This window comes from Brassica rapa, chromosome A07 (assembly GCF_000309985.2).
Source record: "Brassica rapa cultivar Chiifu-401-42 chromosome A07, CAAS_Brap_v3.01, whole genome shotgun sequence".
Lineage (NCBI taxonomy): Eukaryota > Viridiplantae > Streptophyta > Magnoliopsida > Brassicales > Brassicaceae > Brassica > Brassica rapa.
In genome coordinates, this window is record NC_024801.2 from 11,235,891 (window position 1) to 11,249,807 (window position 13,917).

The 13,917-nt window shown below is 32.5% G+C and overlaps 1 protein-coding gene and 9 non-coding genes across 10 annotated transcripts; all 10 read right to left on the reverse strand.

The window, feature by feature from the left end:
- Nucleotides 1-1,235: 1,235 nt before the first annotated feature.
- LOC103828993 (heavy metal-associated isoprenylated plant protein 4) lies at nucleotides 1,236-7,869 on the reverse strand. The gene is made up of 4 exons (XM_009104641.3): nucleotides 2,781-7,869; nucleotides 2,082-2,290; nucleotides 1,895-1,982; nucleotides 1,236-1,763 (listed from the first exon to the last, which is right to left on the reverse strand). The coding sequence occupies exons 1-4, from the start codon at nucleotides 2,899-2,901 to the stop codon at nucleotides 1,366-1,368; spliced, it is 816 nt and encodes a 271-aa protein (XP_009102889.1). The 5' UTR covers nucleotides 2,902-7,869; the 3' UTR covers nucleotides 1,236-1,365.
- TRNAP-UGG lies at nucleotides 6,371-6,442 on the reverse strand. The gene has a single exon. It is a non-coding gene; the product is annotated as a tRNA-Pro (tRNA).
- TRNAP-UGG lies at nucleotides 6,978-7,049 on the reverse strand. The gene has a single exon. It is a non-coding gene; the product is annotated as a tRNA-Pro (tRNA).
- TRNAP-UGG lies at nucleotides 7,575-7,646 on the reverse strand. The gene has a single exon. It is a non-coding gene; the product is annotated as a tRNA-Pro (tRNA).
- A 310-nt stretch (nucleotides 7,870-8,179) lies between the features above and the next one.
- On the reverse strand, nucleotides 8,180-8,251 carry TRNAP-UGG. The gene has a single exon. It is a non-coding gene; the product is annotated as a tRNA-Pro (tRNA).
- A 1,086-nt stretch (nucleotides 8,252-9,337) lies between these two features.
- On the reverse strand, nucleotides 9,338-9,409 carry TRNAP-UGG. Its single transcript has one exon. It is a non-coding gene; the product is annotated as a tRNA-Pro (tRNA).
- A 1,715-nt stretch (nucleotides 9,410-11,124) lies between these two features.
- TRNAP-UGG lies at nucleotides 11,125-11,196 on the reverse strand. Its single transcript has one exon. It is a non-coding gene; the product is annotated as a tRNA-Pro (tRNA).
- Nucleotides 11,197-12,334: 1,138 nt separating this feature from the next.
- Nucleotides 12,335-12,406, reverse strand: TRNAP-UGG. The gene has a single exon. It is a non-coding gene; the product is annotated as a tRNA-Pro (tRNA).
- A 524-nt stretch (nucleotides 12,407-12,930) lies between these two features.
- On the reverse strand, nucleotides 12,931-13,002 carry TRNAP-UGG. Its single transcript has one exon. It is a non-coding gene; the product is annotated as a tRNA-Pro (tRNA).
- A 552-nt stretch (nucleotides 13,003-13,554) lies between these two features.
- TRNAP-UGG lies at nucleotides 13,555-13,626 on the reverse strand. Its single transcript has one exon. It is a non-coding gene; the product is annotated as a tRNA-Pro (tRNA).
- Between the last annotated feature and the right edge of the window lie 291 nt (nucleotides 13,627-13,917).

Sequence of the window (13,917 nt, forward strand, 5' to 3'; positions counted from 1 at the left end):
GGAGCTGCATATTGCAATCCAAAAAATCATGCAATATTTGATACTTGCGTTGTAGGAGTAACGAAAATTTTGGACTTGTACTTGACTAGTTAAAAACAATTATATGTTATTTCGAGTATTTACTGAAAAATGAGTTACTTGCAAAATACTTGCTCCAATCTATTAATTACTATTTGCGAGTATTTATGAGTTATGTACAAGTACTTGTGAGCTACGCACATGTAGTTTTGAGTATTTAAGAATTACCTGCTAAATTATACTTTACTAAAAATGAGCATAAGAGTTTATTTTGTTTATTCTACTAGGAAAAAAATAAGACTTACTGTTAACGAAATATTTGTGAATATCACAAAGGAGAAAAATGAATAAGCATAATTCTCTCTGTAAGAGCATTATTTACTTCTCACAAATAACAAAAATATCTTCTCTGAACAAGTAACATGTAATATCAAGCCGACTAACTAATTTTTTTTCATACTTGTTACTTGATTTGTATTTTCAAGTATCTAAATTCTATTATTTTGTACCCGGTCGACTTGACAACGACGAGTACTTGAAAAACTGAGACGAGTATTGAACGAGTAACGAGTATAAAGCGAGTAACGAGTATTTGTGCCCAACCCTAAATACATGTCAAACATGACTAATAACATAATCAGCTATATAACACTTTTAGAGAACATGTAGCATAAAGATATATATATATATATATATATATATAATGTAGACAATTTTGTTTAATTCTAATAAATTATAGTGTTAAAAATTTTAGTCGGATAATCTAATAAAAATGTACCCAAGAGTAAATTTTGAAAATTTAGTTCTAGCTTTTAATACATTAATCACATATTTAATATTCTATTTAAAATACGCTATGTATATAATTCACTTCTCAGAAACATGAAGACATACATTTTTGATTAATATTGTGAATGTAAAAATTGAGGAATTACTTTTGCAAACGTGAAAACGTGATCAGGTGCTCTATTACTCATCACCAGTGTTTTCAATTTACATTTGCTATAATAAAAAAGACACTTTAATGCATTGTGAAATAAATCTGAAACACATTATTTCCAAATTGTGCTAATAGATTTTACTCTAATTTTATAAACAAAAGTAAAATTATATTAAAAGTTTTACAGCTCTAGTTTAATCATGTCGATTTTTAGTGATCCAATAACAAAATAATATTTTCACTTCTATGACTGGTTCATTTCTAATACATATTCAACAGCATGTCAACACATCATTCTAATTTGTATCATAATATTTTGAGGGTTAATTGTATAATTTCTCATGTAAGCACGGCATCACGAACATTTAACAATGTAAGTAGACCAGTTACAAAAAAAAACAATGTAACTAGACAATGCAACAAGCATTAGGGTTTTCATCACTGAACAACTGTGGAGCGTAGACGTAATGGACGAAGTAAGGTATGTTTCCATCTTTATCTTTCTGGCCCTCAACTTTCACTTTCTCTTTGAATTCCACAATTTGAGTAGTCGTTTTGGTCACTTCTACTTTGACCTCTCCTTTCTTCTTTTGCTCCTCTTCTTCCTTTTTCTTTTTTTCCTCTTCTTCCTTCTTCTTTTTCTTTTCCTCTTCTTCTTTCTTCTTCTCTTCTTCTGTCTTTGAGCTTACTATCTCTGCATGTTTGTGAACTTTCTTCCTTATATAGGTTAAAAGTTTTGCAGATTCTATCGTCCCTTGTACCGTTAGCGTTTGGGCTTTTGTATCAGTTTTCACTATGTGGATAGCTGCCAAATAATCAATTTAGAATCGAACAGCCATACTAATCAATATAAAAACAAAATAGGATCGTTTGAATTTGAATGCTATATATGCTTTCCCTTTCATTTGAAAAATATTTAAATCCTATTCAACTTACCTTTGTGCTTCAAGAGTTTGTTCTGAAGATCTTTGTCACACTTGGCGCAATGAATGTGTACCTTTAGTACTGTAGTGCGAATAACATCCTGTGGATAATTGTATGAAAACTCCCAAAATTAAAATCCATTCACATGCTGACATGAATAAGGGTAAATATGGTAATGATATTATGCAAGCAAACTAACCTTCTTCACCTCGGTGGTTTTCTTCTCTACCACAGAAGTAGTTGTAGTTGTTGTAGTGGTGGTTTTCTTAACCTCAGAGGGCTTAGGAGAGATGAGCTCAACTTTTTTCTTGCTCCATTTCTCGATTTGCTTGTGAATCTTCACCACTTCTATTTTCCCTTTTACTTTGATTTCGTTCTTCTCCAAATCAACATCCACTCCATGTACCCCTAAAATAATATTATTAACCAAAATGCTATATGAATTATTTAAAAAACACAACGATTGTGATTAAACGAATTAGTCTGAAGAATAACCAAAATGTGATAAATCTAATGCTCTTATCCAATATAATTGCTTGTTGGTTTGGATTGATGGACGAAAATTTGTGTCAAGCTTTGTTACGGCCTCATTTGCCTATGGATAATTTGTATGTACCGCTAACATTAAACCGCCATGCTAATTATGTCTAAAACAGTTTGGACTGGAGACCATAAAAAAAAACATTTTTAAGAAAACTCTCGAACATGAAGGAAAATTCAAATGAAATTAAATCAAAATATTACTACACATCCAAGGCTCAAAGTTTATACCTCAGGAAGAGAGACTATAATAAGCATCTTTTGCTTCTTTTCTTTAAACGAGTTGAACTACTACTTTGTAGTTACATGCTATTAACTTGTAAACTTGGGGACATTAACTTAAACAAAGAGGCCTAACCTTGAAAACGAAGGAGAGGCTTTTTGATGTCGCATGCACATTTCCCGCAGTGAAGGTGAACCTTGTAAACGGCGGTGATGATTTCCTCGCCTTTCTCTTTCTTCTCTTCCTTTTCTCCCATTGTTTTGTTCGTTCTTCAACTCTAAACATCAGTTTGGTCTGATTCGAATATTATTACTTTGTATTGATCATTGGTTAGTCTCTGGTCAAAACAACCGCTCGTAGAAAACGCCAATGACAAGAAACACAAATATTAGGAACTCAATCACGACAAGAAATAGTCTGATAGAATAGAAGTTATCTATAAACTACTTAAAGTATAATTTGAAAAAGGACAATTAACTAGAGACAATAAATAGGTTTAGTTCGAGTTTAAAGGTACAAAGACTGGTTCTATTCCTTTTCGTTATGAAAAAGACATTTAACAATTCTTCTTTTAATTCATATGAAAATAGTTGATAACATTATGATATAGAGAAATTTTATAGGATAGCAATTTTTAAGTTTTTATCACAAAAATAGCATTCAATAAAAAAAAATGACAAAAATAAGTTTTATTAAAGGGTAAAAATAGGATTAACTAATCTAAACTTAGGATTTAGAGTTAAAGGGTAGGATTTTGGAGATAGAGTTTCAAATTAAAAAAAAACAAAAATAAATATTAAAATTTTCAAAATAAAAAGAAATTGTTTTGGTCATTTTCTTTTTTTAATAGTTATTTTTGTAACAAAAATTTAAAAAGAACTATTCGAGAGAATTGTACTTATATATGTATATATGTTTTACACATTATATATTAACCCACATATACGGGATACACCATTTCGAAGGTATTTTTGTTGAGGATTCACACATCCTCACGATTTTAACCACCGATCCATATGTTTATGAGCCATGCACGAAGACTAAAATAAACTTAAAATTTTGATCACAGAATATATATTTTAGGATTTTATTTTGCTTAACATATATCAGAATAGTAGAATGATCTCACAGATCTGGTTGTATATATCTAGGAAACAGTCCATTTTACCGTACCAACTCTTCCATTACTTGGGTTGAATTTTCCTAAGGGTGGGTCACCAGTTCTAATTGAATTCGTATTTTAGTTTATTCAGCTTGCTGACAAAATTATATATGTGAGATTTGATTCAGTGTAGTGTGTAGATTATACAGCCTACGGTAGATTATCTACCAAAGACGACTCATATTTGGACGCGCGAAAGTGAACTTTGCAAATTTGTTTCTCTCTCATCAACCTTTACTCTTTCTTCTAGATTCTGCCTGGACTTAAACCATCTTCAATGGTTTATTTTATTTTTTACTCTAAAATAGAATAACTCTACAATAGAGTTTGAGTTTGTTCTAATTGAACTCTATTTTAGAGTAGAAAACAGAGTGATGAACAAACAAAAAAACAAATTACTCTATATTTGGAGTAAACCTATTTTTCACTCTATTATAGAGTGAAAAATAGAGTATCATTGGAGCATTTTTACTCTAAACTCTATTTTAGAGTGAAAAATAGAGTGGGGTTGGAGATGCCCTTAGATTCCAGTGCTTTTTATTGAATATGGAAAATGATCTTATTGATAGACTGGTTATACACTTATTTACATGAGCATAATAATAGCATAAGGAAATAATATAGTGTGCAATTAAATATGAGTAAATATTGTATCAATCAAGGGGACTGAAGGAATATTCTAAAATGCCCCCCAAGATGGAGCACCACTGGTGAGTCCAATCTTGATAGACATGTTTAGAGGTGGGCGTTCGGATACCCATTCGGGTTTGGTTCAGATCTAATCGGATTCGGGTTTTTGGTTTTAAAGATTTCAGCCCTATTCGGATATTTCTAAAGTTCGGTTCGGGTTCGGTTCAGGTTCGGATAACCCATTTAAATTATATTTAAAATTTTAATATTCATTATATGCTTAAAATTTCTCATAATCTATAAAAAAAATAATATATTACATATAAATTTATATAATATATGTCAAAATACCTAAAATTAACATTTAAATTAGTTTTATTTGAATATTTGGATAGAAAATCAATAGCTATTTCAAGCATTTTGGTGTTTTGAATATATTTTTAGCTATTTTAGACATTTACTTTTGACTATTTATGTATATTTTCAAGTATTTTAGATAACTTAAAAGTATCTTATATATTTTGGATGTTTTTAATATATATGGCTACAGTTCAATCAGTTGACTTTTGGACTTAGTACATAATTGTTTTTGAGAGCTTGGTTGTATGTAATATAGACTAGGTAATTTTTAGAAATTACATAATGTGATTCGTTACAAAACTCGACCAAAGAAAAATTGACATGCAATACCTATAAGCATCTATCAATGCAACATACTATCGAAAAATATCAATGGGGCATTCCGAGAATCGAACTCGGGACCTCTCGCACCCAAAGCGAGAATCATACCACTAGACCAAATGCGCGATTGCTAAGCATATTAGATACATGGTTGAAGGTCATATTATTGGCACTTTGTAAGCATGTTCTCTTAGTTGACTTATTCCAAATAATAAAGGCTAAATATGATATTCAGAAATCTGTGCGACAATTTTTGTTTATCTTTACCAACCTTTGGTGACAAGAGAAAACTGCAAGTTTTAAGGTCCTTGTAAGAAATTTACAAGGATAAAAAAGTTGCTTTTGGCGACTCTAAAAGTTTAACGTTTAGTATTACAAACTATATTTTTCATTGTTGAATCAATTTACTCAGTGTGCTATATTTTCTGTTTTTCCAAACAAAACCATGATTACAAGTTGCGTACGGCTTATTTTTAATCAGTTTACTATTCGGACCTACTACATATATTTTCAGAGAGGGTTGTATGTAATATAGACTAGGTAATTTTTTAGAAATTACGGAATGTGATTTGTTACAAAACAAGCCAAAAGAAAAATTCACATGCAATACCTATAAGCTTCTATCAATGCATCATACTATAAAAAACAATATCAATGGGGAATTCCGAGAATCGAACTCGGGACCTCTCGCACCCAAAGCGAGAATCATACCACTAGACCAAATGCCCGATTGCTTGGATTATTAGATACATGGTTGAAGCTCACGGTATTGGCAATTTGAGAGCAGGTTCTCTTAGTTGACTTAATCAAATAATAAAGGCTGAATATGATATTCAGAAATCTGTGCGACTATTTTTGTTTATCTTTACCAAACTTTGGTGACAAGAGAAAACTGCCAGTTTGATGGCCCATGTAAGAAGATTACTACCATAAAGGGGTTGCTTTTGGTGAGTCTAAAAGTTTGACGGTTAGTTTTTCAAACTATTTTTTTTTCATTTTCTTAAGCCCGTATACTCGGTGTACAATAGTTTCTGTTTTCCACAAAAAACTAGGATTAAAAGTTTTCTATGGGTTTAGTTCAATCTGTTGACTTTTGGGACCTAGTACACTAGGGAGAGGGTTGTATGTAATATAGACTAGGTAATTTTTAGAAACTACGGAATGTGATTTGTTGCAAAACCTGACAAAATAAAAATTGACATGCAATACCGATGAGCTGGTATGAATGAAACATATTATCGAAAATATCTATGGGGCATTCCGAGAATCGAACTCGGGACCTCTCGCACCCAAAGCGAGAATCATACCACTAGACCAAATGCCCAATTGCTAAGCTTATTAGATAAATGGATGAAGGTCACAGTATTGGCACTTAGTGAGCATGTTCTCTTAGTTGACTTTATCCAAATAATGAAGAGCGAATATGACATTCATAAATCTGTTCGGCCATTATTTTAGTCTTTGCCAGCCTTTGGAGACAAGAAAAAACAACCAGTTTGAAGGTTCCTGTAAGAAATTTACTACAATAAGGGTTTGCTTTTGACGAGTCTAAAATTTTAATGGTAAGTTTTTCAAATTATTATTTTTTTTTTCATTTTTGAAGCTCGTTTACTCAGTTTACAATATTTTGTGTTTTCCCAAACATAACTAGGATTAAAATTGTACATGGCTATAGTTCAATCAGTTGACTTTTAGACTTAGTACATAACTTTTTTGGAGAGCTTGGTTGTATTTAATATAGACTAGGTAACTTTTAGAAATTACATAATGTGATTCGTTACAAAACCCGACCAAAGAAAAATTGACATGCAATACCTATAAGCATCTATCAATGCAACATACTATCAAAAAATATCAATGGGGCATTCCGAGAATCGAACTCGGGACCTCTCGCACCCAAAGCGAGAATCATACCACTAGACCAAATGCCCGATTGCTAAGCATATTAGATACATGGTTGAAGGTCACATTATTGTCACTTTGTAAGCATGTTCTCTTAGTTGACTTAATTCAAATAATAAAGGCTAAATATGATATTCAGAAATTTGTGCGACTATTTTTGTTAATCTTTACCAAACTTTGGTGACAAGAGAAAACTGCCAGTTTGATGGCCCATGTAAGAAGATTACTACCATAAAGGGTTTGCTTTTGGTGAGTCTAAAAGTTTGACGATTCGTTTTTTAAACTATTTTTTTTTCACTTGTTTAAGCCTGTATACTCGGTGTACAATAGTTTCTGTTTTCCACAAAAAAACTAGGATTAAAAGTTTTCTATGGATTTAGTTCAATCTGTTGACTTTTGGGACCTAGTACACTTGGGAGAGGGTTGTATGTAATATAGAATAGGTAATTTTTAGAAATTACGGAATGTGATTTTATGCAAAACTTGACAAAATAAAAATTGACATGGAATCCTATGAGCTGGTATGAATGAAACATATTATCAAAAATATCAATGGGGCATTCCGAGAATCGAACTCGGGACCTCTCGCACCCAAAGCGAGAATCATACCACTAGACCAAATGCCCAATTGCTAAGCTTATTAGATACATGGTTGAAGGTCACAGTATTGGCACTTTGTGAGCATGTTCTCTTAGTTGACTTTATCCAAATAATGAAGAGAGAATATGACATTCATAAATCTGTTCGGCCATTATTTTAGTCTTTGCCAGCCTTTGGAGACAGGAGAAAACAACCAGTTTGAAGGTTCCTGTAAGAAATATACTACAATAAAGGTTTGCTTTTGACGAGTCCAAATTTTAATGGTAAGTTTTTCAAATTATTATTATTTTTTCATTTTTGAAGCTCGTTTACTCAGTTTACAATATTTTGTGTTTTCCCAAACATAACTAGGACTAAAATTGTACATGGCTATAGTTCAATCAGTTGACTTTTGGACTTAGTACATAATTTTTTTGGAGAGCTTGGATGTATTTAATATAGACTAGGTAATTTTTAGAAATTACATAATGTGATCCGTTACAAAACCCGACCAAAGAAAAATTGACATGAAATACCTATAACCATCTATCAATGCAACATAGTATTGAAAAATATCAATGGGGCATTCCGAGAATCGAACTCGGGACCTCTCGCACCCAAAGCGAGAATCATACCACTAGACCAAATGCCCGACTGCTAAGCATATTAGATACATGGTTGAAGGTCACATTATTGGCACTTTGTAAGCATGTTCTCTTAGTTGACTTAATCCAAAAAATAAAGGCTAAATATGATATTCAGAAATCTGTGCGACTATTTTTGTTTATCTTTACCAACCTTTGGTGACAAGAGAAAACTGCAAGTTTTAAGGTCCTTGTAAAAAGTTTGCTTTTGGCGACTCTAAAAGTTTAACATTTAGTATTTCAAACTATATTTTTCATTGTTGAATCCCGTTTACTCAGTATGCTATATTTTCTGTTTTTCCAAACAAAACCATGATTACAAGTTGCATACGGCTTATGTTTAATCAGATTACTATTCGGACCTAGTACATATATTTTCGGAGAGGGTGTATGTAATATAGACTAGGTAATTTTTAGAAATTACGGAATGTGATTTGTTACAAAACCAGCCAAAAGAAAAATTCACATGCAATACCTATAAGCTTCTATCAATGCATCATACTACAAAAAAAAATATCAATGGGGCATTCCGAGAATCGAACTCGGGACCTCTCGCACCCAAAGCGAGAATCATACCACTAGACCAAATCCCGATTGCTTAGATTATTAGGTACACGGTTGAAAGTCACAGTATTGGCACTTTGCAAGCATGTTCTCTTAGTTGACTTAATCCAAATAATAAAGGCTGAATAAGATATTCAGAAATCTGTGCGACTATTGGTGACAAGAGAAAACTGCCAGTTTGATGGCCCATGTAAGAAGATTACTACCATAAAGGGTTTGCTTTTGGTGAGTCTAAAAGTTTGACGGTTAGTTTTTCAAACTATTTTTTTTTTCATTTGTTTAAGCCCGTATACTTGGTGTACAATAGTTTCTGTTTTCCACAAAAAACTAGGATTAAAAGTTTTCTATGGATTTAGTTCAATCTGTTGACTTTTGGGACCTAGTACACTTGGGAGAGGGTTGTATGTAATATAGAATAGGTAATTTTTAGAAATTATGGAATGTGATTTTATGCAAAACTTGCAAAATAAAAATTGACATGGAATCCTATGAGCTGGTATGAATGAAACATATTATCAAAAAATATCAATGGGGCATTCCGAGAATCGAACTCGGGACCTCTCGCACCCAAAGCGAGAATCATACCACTAGACCAAATGCCCAATTGCTAAGCTTATTAGATACATGGTTGAAGGTCACAGTATTGGCACTTTGTGAGCATGTTCTCTTAGTTGACTTTATCCAAATAATGAAGAGAGAATATGACATTCATAAATCTGTTCGGCCATTATTTTAGTCTTTGCCAGCCTTTGGAGACAGGAGAAAACAACCAGTTTGAAGGTTCCTGTAAGAAATATACTACAATAAAGGTTTGCTTTTGACGAGTCCAAAATTTTAATGGTAAGTTTTTCAAATTATTATTATTTTTTTCATTTTTGAAGCTCGTTTACTCAGTTTACAATATTTTGTGTTTTCCCAAACATAACTAGGACTAAAATTGTACATGGCTATAGTTCAATCAGTTGACTTTTGGACTTAGTACATAATTTTTTTGGAGAGCTTGGTTGTATTTAATATAGACTAGGTAATTTTTAGAAATTACATAATGTGATCCGTTACAAAACCCGACCAAAGAAAATTGACATGAAATACCTATAAGCATCTATCAATGCAACATACTATCGAAAAATATCAATGGGGCATTCTGAGAATCGAACTTGGGACCTCTCGCACCCAAAGCGAGAATCATACCACTAGACCAAATGACCGATTGCTAAGCATATTAGATACATGTTTGAAGGTCACATTATTGTCACTTTGTAAGCATGTTCTCTTAGTTGACTTAATCCAAATAATAAAGGCTAAATATGATATTCAGAAATCTGTGCGACTATTTTTGTTTATCTTTACCAACCTTTGGTGACAAGAGAAAACTGCAAGAAATTTACAAGGATAAAAAACTTTGCTTTTGGCGACTCTAAAAGTTTAACGTTTAGTATTTCAAACTATATTTTTCATTGTTGAATCCCGTTTACTCAGTGTGCTATATTTTCTGTTTTTCCAAACAAAACCATGATTACAAGTTGCATACTGCTTATGTTTAATCAGTTTACTATTCGGACCTAGTACATATATTTTCGGAGAGGGTTGTATGTAATATAGACTAGGTAATTTTTTTAGAAATTACGGAATGTGATTTGTTAAAAAACCAGCCAAAAGAAAAATTCACATGCAATACCTATAAGCTTCTATCAATGCATCATACTATAAAAAATATCAATGGGGCTTTCCGAGAATCAAACTCGGGACCTCTCGCACCCAAAGCAAGAATCATACCACTAGACCAAATGCCCGATTGCTTTGATTATTAGGTACACGGTCGAAAGTCACAGTATTGGCACTTTGTGAGCATGTTCTCTTTGTTGACTTAATCCAAATAATAAAGGCTGAATAAGATATTCAGAAATCTGTCCGACTATTTTTGTTAATCTTTACCAAATTTTGGTGACAAGAGAAAACTGCCAGTTTGATGGCCCATGTAAGAAGATTACTACCATAAAGGGTTTGCTTTTGGTTAGTCTAAAATTTTGACTGTTAGTTTTTCAAACTATTTTTTTTTTCATTTGTTTAAGCCCGTTTACTCGGTGTACAATAGTTTCTGTTTTCCACAAAAAATAGGATTAAAAGTTTTCTATGGATTTAGTTCAATCTGTTGACTTTTGGGACCTAGTACACTTGGGAGAGGGTTGTATTTAATATAGAATAGGTAATTTTTAGAAATTACGGAATGTGATTTTATGAAAAACTTGACAAATAAAAATTGACATGGAATACCTATGAGCTGGTATGAATGAAACATATTATCAAAAATATCAATGGGGCATTCCGAGAATCGAACTCGGGACCTCTCGCACCCAAAGCGAGAATCATACCACTAGACCAAATGCCCAATTGCTAAGCTTATTAGATACATGGTTGAAGGTCACAGTATTGGCACTTTGTGAGCATGTTCTCTTAGTTGACTTTATCCAAATAATGAAGAGCGAATATGACATTCATAAATCTGTTCGGCCATTATTTTAGTCTTTACCAGCCTTTAGAGACAGGAGAAAACAACCAGTTTGAAGGTTCCTGTAAGAAAATTACTACAATAAGGGTTGGCATTTGACGTGTCTAAACTTTTAACGGTTAGTTTTTCAAATTTTTATTTTTTTTCATTTTTTGAAGCTCCTTTACTCAGTTTACAATATTTTGTGTTTTCCCAAACATAACTAGGACTAAAATTGTACATGGCTATAGTTCAATCAGTTGACTTTTGGACTTAGTACATAATTTTTTTGGAGAGTTCGGTTGTATTTAATATAGACTAGGTAATTTTTACAAATTACATAATGTGATCCGTTACAAAACCCGACCAAAGAAAAACTGACATGCAATACCTATAAGCATCTATCAATGCAACATAATATCGAAAAATATCAATGGGGCATTCCGAGAATCAAACTCGGGACCTCTCGCACCCAAAGCGAGAATCATACCACTAGACCAAATGCCCGATTGCTAAGCATATTAGATATATGGTTGAGCTCACATTATTGGCACTTTGTGAGCATGTTCTCTTAGTTGACTAAATCCAAATAATAAAGGCTAAATATTATACTCAGAAATCTGTGGGACAATTTTTGTTTATCTTTACCAACCTTTGGTGAAAAAAGGAAAACTGCCAGTTTTATGGTTCCTGTAAGAAATTTACTAGGATAAAAAGTTTGATTTTGGCGACTCTAAAAGTTTAAATTTTAGTATTTCAAACTATATTTTTCATTGTTGAATCCCGTTTACTCAGTGTGCTATATTTTCTGTTTTTCCAAACAAAACCATGATTACAAGTTGCATACTGCTTATGTTTAATCAGTTTACTATTCGGACCTAGTACATATATTTTCGGAGAGGGTTGTATATAATATAGACTAGGTAATTTTTTTAGAAATTACGGAATGTGATTTGTTAAAAAACCAGCCAAAAGAAAAATTCACATGCAATACCTATAAGCTTCTATCAATGCATCATACTATAAAAAAAATATCAATGGGGCATTCCGAGAATCGAACTCGGGACCTCTCGCACCCAAAGCGAGAATCATACCACTAGACCAAATGCCCGATTGCTTGGATTATTAGATACATGGTTGAAGGTCACGGTATTGGCAATTTGAGAGCAGGTTCTCTTAGTTGACTTAATCAAATAATAAAGGCTGAATATGATATTCAGAAATCTGTGCGACTATTTTTGTTTATCTTTACCAAACTTTGGTGACAAGAGAAAACTGCCAGTTTGATGGCCCTTGTAAGAAGATTACTACCATAAAGGGGTTGCTTTTGGTGAGTCTAAAAGTTTGACGGTTAGTTTTTCAAACTATTTTTTTTCATTTTCTTAAGCCCGTATACTCGGTGTACAATAGTTTCTGTTTTCCACAAAAAAACTAGGATTAAAAGTTTTCTATGGGTTTAGTTCAATCTGTTGACTTTTGGGACCTAGTACACTTGGGAGAGGGTTGTATGTAATATAGACTAGGTAATTTTTAGAAACTACGGAATGTGATTTGTTGCAAAACCTGACAAAATAAAAATTGACATGCAATACCGATGAGCTGGTATGAATGAAACATATTATCGAAAATATCTATGGGGCATTCCGAGAATCGAACTCGGGACCTCTCGCACCCAAAGCGAGAATCATACCACTAGACCAAATGCCCAATTGCTAAGCTTATTAGATAAATGGATGAAGGTCACAGTATTGGCACTTAGTGAGCATGTTCTCTTAGTTGACTTTATCAAAATAATGAAGAGCGAATATGACATTCATAAATCTGTTCGGCCATTATTTTAGTCTTTGCCAGCCTTTGGAGACAAGAAAAAACAACCAGTTTGAAGGTTCCTGTAAGAAATTTACTACAATAAGGGTTTGCTTTTGACGAGTCTAAAATTTTAATGGTAATTTTTTCAAATTATTAATTTTTTTTTTCATTTTTGAAGCTCGTTTACTCAGTTTACAATATTTTGTGTTTTCCCAAACATAACTAGGATTAAAATTGTACATGGCTATAGTTCAATCAGTTGACTTTTAGACTTAGTACATAAATTTTTTGGAGAGTTTGGTTGTATTTAATATAGACTAGATAACTTTTAGAAATTACATAATGTGATTTGTTGTTATTTGTTGCAAAACCAGAAAAAAAAAGAAAATTTCACATGAAATATGTACCTATGATCTGGTACGAATGAAACATATTATCGAAAATATCAATGGGGCATTCCGAGAATCGAACTCGGGACCTCTCGCACCCAAAGCGAGAATCATACCACTAGACCAAATGCCCGATTGCTAAGCATATTAGATACATGGTTGAAGGTTACAGTATTGGCACTTTGTGAGCATGTTCTCTTAGTTGACTTTAGCCAAATAATGAAGGATGAATATGATTTTCAGATATCTGTGAACAATTTTTTTTATCTTTGCCAGCCTTTGGTGACAAGAGAAACCTGCCAGTTTTATGGTTCCTGTAAGAAATTTACTATGATAAAAAGTTTGCTTTTGGCTACTTTAAAATATTAACGTTTAGTATTTCAAACTATATTTTTCATTGTTGAAGCCCGTTTACTCAGTGTGC